The sequence below is a fragment of the Microchirus variegatus genome (assembly GCF_963457635.1).
Source record: "Microchirus variegatus genome assembly, chromosome: 2".
Taxonomy (NCBI): domain Eukaryota; kingdom Metazoa; phylum Chordata; class Actinopteri; order Pleuronectiformes; family Soleidae; genus Microchirus; species Microchirus variegatus.
Window position 1 is genome coordinate 45,116,586 of NC_139803.1, and position 9,379 is coordinate 45,125,964.

The 9,379-nt window shown below is 44.3% G+C and overlaps 1 protein-coding gene across 1 annotated transcript; it reads right to left on the reverse strand.

The window, feature by feature from the left end:
* Positions 1 to 1,421: 1,421 nt before the first annotated feature.
* ovol1a (ovo-like zinc finger 1a) lies at positions 1,422 to 8,836 on the reverse strand (the record flags this gene model as incomplete). The annotated part of the gene is made up of 5 exons (XM_083907904.1): positions 1,422 to 1,741; positions 1,836 to 1,980; positions 3,741 to 3,950; positions 4,036 to 4,244; positions 8,737 to 8,836. The coding sequence occupies 5 exons, from the start codon at positions 8,834 to 8,836 to the stop codon at positions 1,422 to 1,424; spliced, it is 984 nt and encodes a 327-aa protein (XP_083764030.1).
* Positions 8,837 to 9,379: the final 543 nt, after the last annotated feature.

The following is a 9,379-nucleotide window of genomic DNA, read 5'->3' on the forward strand; positions in this document are numbered from 1 at the left end:
CCCCGACACACACACACAAAGGACTCAGCAGAAATTATTTTTGTTAAGGCAACAACTTCCATAAAACACCAAATATATATAGATATGTTAAAGCTGCAATCAGCGATTTACTCCAGTTCAAATCTGTGCTTAATGACTTGTTTTTATTCATATGTTTGACCTAAATAGAAACATAAGCATAAAAATAAATAGATTAACTCAAATCTAAATCTCAATATTTGCACAAAAGCACAAACGTTTTGTGGATATTTTAGTTAAAACTGAAGTGAATTTGATGTCAAAGTCACTGACGGTAACTTCTCTTTTCTTGTCGTCTTTGTTATGGAATTGTAAAATTCAGATTAAGTGTTTTTTCTCTTAATCTGTTTAAAGTTTCATCAAAAACCCAAAACAATGAAGAAAATGTGACAAAACAACACTTGACTCATTAGTGTGTTATATATTAATCCCTTTAATAACCTGCTTTTGTTTGTCTCTGCAGAAAAACTCAGATTTGTTGCTGTATAGAAAAAACCCACAGGAAGTAGAATTCACACGCAGCATAAAGTCAGAAAAATATAATATAAACTCAAATATGTAAATAATCCACATCACAATCCCACAAATATAAACTATATGAGAAAACAGACTTGGCCTCGTTTTGGTGCAATAAATCGTAGACAGATCCCAAATCACAAATATACACAAACACGTCTTTATACAATATATGTACAATATATGTGCTGCCTTTGTCGCAGCGTAATCTGACTTCTAATCCACGTTAATCTACGTGTCCATCACTTTAAAGGTCCAGTGTGTAATCATCAGTGACGCGCGGAGGCTCAGGGAACAACGTTACCACGGTTACCCAAGTTCTCAGAGTCGGGTTACGTTCAACAAGAGTTGCTAATGTTGCTAAAGTGATGGTGACGTGACGTCGGCCATTTTGTGTTTACTTTGCACGACAAGAAATCTTCGCTAATGGGGAGAACGAGCTTGTGTGGGCGGAGTTAGTGTGTGAGCTTAACGTGACCGGGTTAGCTAGCACCTATTTGTGTAAAATAGATGTTTTCAGTGTCAGTTTACGTTTTGGGGTTCATGTGGGTGGAGCTATCCTTCATTATCTCAGTTAGCTTCCACTCAATAAACGGACTTTGATGGCGCCACAAGATGGCGGACTAGTTACTGAAGACTCACGTTTACGGTACTGCTCGACGTGGGCGTGCCTGGTGCTACATGCTAGCAGAGCGGTGTCTTCCATGGCTAACTACGTAGCTAGTGTTGCTAATGTTGTTAAAGTGATGGTGATGTTTTGTACGACAAGAAATCGCGGCTAAAGCTCTGTGTGGGCGGAGTTAGTGTTTTGTTCCTCACAGTTACACACCGGACCGTCATCCAGAGGCTCCTCCCCTCCTCATGAGGCTCCTCCCCCCCCCCCCCGGTTACTGCCCCAGTGAGCCGGTGGTGTCGTCGCTGTCGGCTCCTTGCGGCGACCCCGGCGTGGACCCTCCCCCTCCGTCTTTGTCCGCCCTCTTCTTGCCCTTGAGCAGCGAGCTGTCGGGGTGAAGCGTCTGGAGGTGGAGCAGCAGGTCGTCCTGCGTCGCCGCCGTGTGGCCGCACTCCTCGCACACGTACAGCTTGTTGCGTCGCTCCTTGTAGGCGTACTTGAGCGTGACGCTGTGGATCTTCTTCATGTGCGACTCCAGCGAGCAGCGCTGCGTGAACGCTTTGTCGCACAGCGTGCACTTGTACGGACGAACTCCTGGAAAACACACGCTTTATTTCAGTAAACGTGACTCATCAAAGCGCTATTGTTGTGTGTGTGTGTGTGTGTTACCTGTGTGTGTGTGTGTTACCTGTGTGTGTGCGCACGTGTCTCTTGAGGTCAAAGGTGTCGTTGAAGCCTTTATTGCAGAAGGTGCACAGGTGTCTCTTGGTCTCGTTGTGACACTTGATGTGTCGGTTCAACATCCGCTGGTGCTGGAACTTTTTAGGACAAACCTGCGAAAAACAACGACGACGACACGGTTAGCGACGTCTCACTGCGCGTTCAACACAACGTTAAAGCTGCACGTGGAGTTTTATACGAGCAGATTTCACGTGTTTCACAAATTTTTAACTGGAATGCCGTGAATTCCGAGGTGACATCACTCCCAGTTTGTTGTAAAATGCTAAAGCGTGATGACACGGTGAACAAAATTTAAATTCCTATTTTTTGCCGTTGTTGGAGGTAATTTGCAATAAAAAAAAAGTAGTGCTGGGCGCGTTAACACGTTTCCACGACGACTGACCGGAAAAAGACGTCATGCGTGTCGTCGCGTTTACGCCCCACGACACCGGAGTCCAGGCACCGTTTACCAGTTAGCTCCGTTAGCTGCATTAGCTCCTTTTAGCGCCAGTTAGCATGCCTACAGTTGTTGGAGCGGTCTGTTTATTAAAGGAAAAGAGCAGCGCTAAAAGTAATTAGCGTACCCGTGTACTGCATATGTGTCCCTCTGTTTTTAAAGGTCGTCATGGAAACGCGCCATGCTGTCATGTGTTAATGTTGATGCTGTTAAACGTCCTAAAAATAAGTATAATCTTAGTACACTTGAATAAATTACTTTTTGCTAAGGGTTAGCCACAAAAGAGGACACGTTTATTATTACTCTGCAATAGGTTAACGAACGACAGGTTTCCATGACGACTGACCGGAATAAGATGCACGTGACGTCATGTTTACGTGCCGTGACACCAGAGTCAGTTTACCTGTTAGCTCCGTTAGCTGCATGAGCTCCTTTTAGCACCCGTAAGTATTAGCCTACAGTTGAACTGGAGCGGTCTGTTTATTAAAGGAAAAGAGCAGCGCTAACAAATAACGTTAGCGTACCTGTGTACTGCGTGTGTGTGCTTCTGTTTTTAAAGTTTAGCGTTAACTTTAGAGACTCATTTTAACAATCGTGAGTCACATAAACATGACATCATGCGTGTCTTTTTCCGGTCAGTCGTCATGGAAACGCGATGTGCGCTAGCGTGTGTTAACGTTGACGTAGTAAAACGCTGTTGACGCGTTAATGTTTTACAGCACTAAAAATAAGTATACTCGTAGTACACTTGAATAGACTCCTTTTTGCTAAGGGTTAGCCACAAAAGAAGACATGTTTATTAGTGCTGTGCAATAGGTTAACACACGACACGTTTCCATGACGTCATGTTTACGTGCCGCGACACCGGAGTCAGTTTACCAGTTAGCTCCGTTAGCTGCATTAGCTCCTTTTAGCGCCCATTAGCGTTAGCCTACAGTGGAACTGGAGCGGTCTGTTTATTAAAGGAAAAGAGCAGCGCTAACAAATAATGTTAGCGTACCTGTGTACTGTGTGTGTGTGTCTCTGTTTTTTAAGGTTAGCGTTACTTTAGAGATTGATTTTAACAATCGGGAGGGTTTTTTTTGCAAATGACCTCCAACAACGGCACAAAATGGGAATTTAAATTGTTTCCTGTGTCATCACGCTTTAGCATGTTACCACAAAAACTCACGGCATTCCAGTTGAAAATTGGGGAAAACCATGGACACAAAGTTTATCCTAATTCCGGGTTTGTGAGGTTGCTCGGAAATGACAAGTTCCGACTACAAATGGAACGACTTAGTACTCGTGTTTTCGTAGGTGAATCACTTTTTCTGATCGTTCTTTTGTATTTAAACAAACAAACTTTGAAGAACGCTGCTCCACGGCGCCTCTGCTGGTCAAAAACTCATTGTGTATTTAAAGATCTTGACAAACCTGACACTCAAACAAGCCTGATTTGCCCGTGGATGAACTGTGACCCACAGATCTGGTTACCATGGGAACCGTCTGCAGTGGCGTGAGACTGGTGGACGAGGCGGGCGACGCGACGGCAGTGTGCGTGTGCGTGGTTAAAGATGGCGGCAGCGCTGGGATGGGAGGGAGAGCGAGAGGAGAGGGAGCGCAGGGTAACTCGCCCGTCGTTACCTGTGGTGAAGAGAGAGAGAGAGAGAGTCAGGAGTGAACACACACACACACACACACACACACACACAGGTCCAGCGGTCCTCACCTTGATTTTGGAGCGTACGTATGTGGAGCCCTGTGACCTCCTCCTGACCTCTGACCTCTGCTCCACAGGAGGTCGACCCAGGACGGTGCTGGACGGCAGCTCGGCCTCAGTCAGAGACTCTGACACTGAGTGTTTGGTGAGGCAGAGCGGAGAGGATTCTGCAGGAGACGCTTCAGCCTCCATCAGGACGGACGGAGGGAAGATGGACACTGGACACAGAGAGAGAGACAGACAGACAGACAGACAGAGAGAGAGACAGACAGGTCAGTGTCACAGCTCTAACGTTCATAAACAAACAGACTGTGATGACGTTTCCTGTGTTTAAATGATTTCCTTTGTTTCAGTGATTTGATGATCTGTCTGAGTGAGTTCATCAGTGTTAGCTTAGCTTCACACGACAACGATCACAAACGTCAAAAGTGTCGTCGCGTTCCCACTTTTCCTCTTTGGGTGTAAATCTGCGCGCACACGGTGACGCTAAAGTGTGGGAAATGTGATGTAGTATGCATGCCAGGTGGCTAGGTGGCGCTGTGAAGCACTGCCATAGAAACTTCCTTCTACTTTAGTAGCACGACGTAGCAGCTAAGGCGACTTGAATGTCCAATTATGTTTGTTGTTGTTTGTCTGTGCTGCACATGGATCTGACGTCAGCGTGAGCAGCTCAGAGCTCACTTTAGTGTTTTAAACCCTTTATACTCATTCTCCCACACCAAAGGGTGGTTTACAAACTTCAGTTTAACACTGAGATAAAGACGTGATCATGTGACGTAGACATCGTAGACTTAAACTGTTTGTTTTTCTGTCCCTGCTGGCAGCTCGGGGTCATTACAGCACAGGCAGAGACGACGACGACGATGACGACGACGACGATGATGACGATGATGAAGTAAGTGCTTCATAAAATCACCATAAAAAAGTCTCTAATAATCATCAGGTGAACTTATAAATGATAAATGATTAATTGATGTAAGTTAAATGTATAATTCCTCGTGGGAACAAAGATTTTCAGAGTAAAAGCCTCAGAAACAAAAGGAGATGAAATAATAACCTGAGCTTCAAACTGCAGCAGCTTCATATTTACACAATTACACAAACACGCAGGTAAATGTGTTTGTATGTGTGGGTGTGCACATGTTTGGCTTATTGTGTTGAGCACACACACACACACACACACACACACACACACACACACGCACACACACACATACACTCCTTTGTGGAGGTGGATTGTTTAAGGAAGGTACAGAGCTGGTGCTGCAAGACTGTCTGGCTAAACAAGTCTGTAATGGTCGTGTGTGTGTGTGTGTGTGTCTGTGTGTGTGTGTCTCTGTGTATGTGTGTCTCTGTGTGTGTTACTCTGTGTGTGTGTGTGTGGTAAGGTTATTGAGTAGCACACTTTTACCACACACTAAAAAAAGAGATGTCAGAGCTGTAGTTTTAAAACCTCTGATTCACATGTGTGTGTTTCTCTGTGTGTGTGTGTGTGTGTGTGTGTGTGTGTGTAGGTGTGTGTGTGTGTGTGTGTGTGTGTGTGTGTGTGTAGGTGTGGTCCAGAGGTGAACTGGATTACCGATCAGTCGACTCTGAGATTAAACTCAAAGGTAAAAGCTGTGAGTTTTAAAGCGTTTGGTCGTAAACGAGCAAAGTTATCGCTTCACTGTCGTTAATCTGAGATTAAAATCACCTAAAATCACACACATTCAGATTTGACTGAATTTTGATCAAAGATGAGGAAATGCTTCAAAATAAAAGTCCTAACGTTCAATAAACACCTTACGTTAGTCTACTTTAGTCTAAGTTAGACTGACTTAGTTTATCTTAGTCTGACTTAGTTTACATTAGTCTACTTTAGTCTAAGTTAGTCTGACTTAGTCCATTATAGTCTTTTGTTAGTTGCGATGTTTACGTCACAATGTTTATGTCATGGTGTCACGATGTTGCTGTGTTTGTGTTTACGTCACGATGTGTTTACCTGCGTCTCAGAGGCCACAGTGGTGGTTTACACCTGGACTTTTATGAAATCTGAATTCAGAATATAGTAAAATAATCTTTGACTGATGATGATGCTGCACATTTAATCTGATCTTACTGTTTGTTCACCACTGAATGAGAGGTGTGTGTGTGTGTGTGTGTGTCTGTGTGTGTGTGTGTGTGTGTGTGTGTGTTTGTGTGTGTGTGTGTGTGTGTGTGTGTGTGTGTGTGTGTGTGTGTGTGTGTGTGTGTGTGTGTGTGTGTGTGTGTTGTGTGTGTGTTTTAAAGGCCGAATGCCAACATTTCTGCCTGAACAGAGACAAAAAAGAATCTCACTGTTGAAAACAGTGAGATTCTTTTTTGTTATATTCTTTCTTTCCTTTAAACGTCGTTGAGCCGAGAGAATGAGTCAACAATAACCTTATCAAACACTGTGTGTGTGTGTGTGTGTGTGTGTGTGTGTGTGTGTGTTTGCTAAGGGTGTCAGCAGCAGCAGCAGCAGCAGCGTCTATAAGGTCCGTTAGATTTCCTTCATCCCATAAACATTAACCTCTCTCTCACACACACACACACACACACAGATATGTTTAATCCCAAAAGTGTCACTGATGAAGATGATGATGATGATGATGTCACTGATGACAGGAAGTCAAACAGGAAGTGAGTTCACCTCTTTTTTTTTCACATGTTCATCTTTAGCTTCATCACATGTAGTTAGCATTAGCAGCTACATTTAGCCAAAGCTCCGCCCCCTCCGAACACATCGTCTTTTTTTTTTTTTAATAATACACTTCAAATGTTCGTCTTTTATATTATCACTGTAGCTCCTCCTCTCCTCTGTGTGGGCGGAGTCATCGCGGCTGCGTGACACTGTGCTGACTCCGCCCACACCGAGGAGAGGAGGAGCTATGATGGTGGTGGAAAACAACGTGACTGAGATGAAGTGGGCGGAGTCAGTGAGAGACAGTTAGAGCAGCCAATAAAATGATTGACAGGTTCATGAAAAGGTTTTTAAAAAAATGTGACAACACGATCGTTAAATAGTAAAAAATCAAGTTTCTGAAAAGTGTTTCAGAAATGACTAAACTGATCTTTAATCCTAACAAAATTACCAGATTATTAATCTCTATAATCTCTGTCATGAATCCTGAATATTAATGAAGAAAGAAAGAAAGAAAGAAAGAAAGAAAGAAAGAAAGAAAGAAACACCCAGAGTCATTATCATACCTGTGTGTGTGTGTGTGTGTGTGTGTGTGTGTGTGTGTGTGGTCAGGCAGGTACATCAAGTAACGGCACATACCACAGACATCAGAGTTCAGACCGTTGTTGATTCTCACTTTAGTTTAAACTCCTGCGTAAAAACACGATCTTTGTCTTTTTATTCTTTATTTATTTATTTATGACAGAAAACTTTTTTCTAACTTGTTGTGATTTGATTTCACGACTTTACTTCAGTTCTGATTCTTAAGCCAAAGGAAAAAAAAAAGTTTTTTAAAACTCCTTAAAAAACACTTTCTTTTGTCTAACCCTGACCCTTTTTGTGCGTAAAAATCTGCGCACGTGCTGTGATTTTGGCCTGAAATCAGCCGCGTGCTCAGGACATGATGATTAAGAAGTTGTCAGAGTTTAAAGTGTTTTAAATAATAATAATAATAATAATAAGAAGAAGTGGTGAAAACTGCGTGTTTTCCTGTCAGAGGATGTAAAAAAGTCAATGATTAAAAGTTAACGGTGATGAAGAGAGAGAGAGAGAGAGGGGAGAGAGACAGAGAGGGAGACAGAGAGAGAGAGAGAGAGAGAGAGAGAGAGAGAGAGAGGGGGGAGAGAGACAGAGAGGGAGACAGAGAGAGAGAGAGAGAGAGAGAGAGAGAGGGGGGAGAGAGACAGAGAGGGAGACAGAGAGAGAGAGAGAGAGAGAGAGAGAGAGAGAGAGGGGGTGGAGGTGTAGACAGAGGTGAGGGTGGAGTCCGTTACTCGTTATCTGATACTGACGTGGTCTTACAATAAAACCTGCGCCACTGACAACAAAAGGTTTTGTTCTTCACTGAAGGAGGAAGAGGAGGAAGAGGAGGAGGAAGAGGAGGAAGAGGAGGAGGAGGAAGAGGAGGAAGAGGAAGAGGAGGAAGATTCTCTCTGCGTCAACATTTAAATACAAACACAGGAGGCTTTTATTTTGACAGTCCCCCCAAAAAATAAACAGAAAATAAAAGTCCAGTGAGATTAAAATGAAAAAGTCTGAAAAATCTGAATGAGTTTAAATGAGTTTCATAATAATAATGAAACTTATTCTAATGTTTATCGATCACTCTGAGCTGATCGATCACTTATTATATCAGAGTTCAGTCGATACGGAAGAACAGCTGAGGCTGAAGGTCGATCACTGTGTTTCACTGTTAAACTGAAGAAGAATGAACGTCTTCATTTAATTCATAATGAGTTAATGTTAATGAGTTAAGAGAAATAAAACGATGAAGAACGAGACTCAGGAAACACGGAGACACTGGCGCGAGGCCCGCTCTCTTTCCCGTTATTCGGTGTCCTCGCGGCCCCGTTACAATCCTCTCACTGACCCTCGGCACGTCCGCGCAGCGCGTGCGTAAAAATCAGCCAAATTACGCACAAACGCGCGCTTTAACCTGTCACTCACTGTGTGTGTGTGCGTGTGTCTGTGTGTGTGTGTGTCTGTGTCTGTGTGTGTGTGTGTGTGTGTCTGTGTGTGATCAGACTCACCTGGGATGTAAACGTCCCCGCGCTCATGATCCGGGAGCTCGCTCCAGTTCCGCTTCCACGGAGAAACGTTCGCCTTCTTCACCAGAAAGGCCCGCGGCATGTTGCACGAGACGACACGGCACGAGACGACACTGCACGAGACGACACGGCACGAGACGACACGACACCCGGTTCCGACTGAAGAAGAAGAAGAAGAAGAATGTTCTCCAGGACGAACAGCGGTGACAAAGTAACCTGAACCGTTCCTCTGCTCGTGTCTCGCGCCTCTTGATCTCACACACCTTTACTCCTCTTTTCTTCTCTTTCTCTTCCTCAGGAATGAAGACGGAGGAGAAGTGTGTGTTCGTGTCGCCGCCGAGGACACACACACACACACGGACACACACACGGACACACGGACACACACACACACACGGACAGGTGAGTCCTCAGGTGAGCAGCAGAAGTTTCTCCGCTGCTTCTCTTTCTGTTTCTGCTGCGAATAACGGGAGAGAACACACACACACACACACACACACACACACACTCAGAGAGAGAGAGGTGGGTCAGAGCTGCACAGGTACTCATTTAAAACAGGAAACACTCGTGAGCGCGCATGCGCGTCAGAAATAACGGTGACAACAAGCTGGAGGGAGAATGGGTT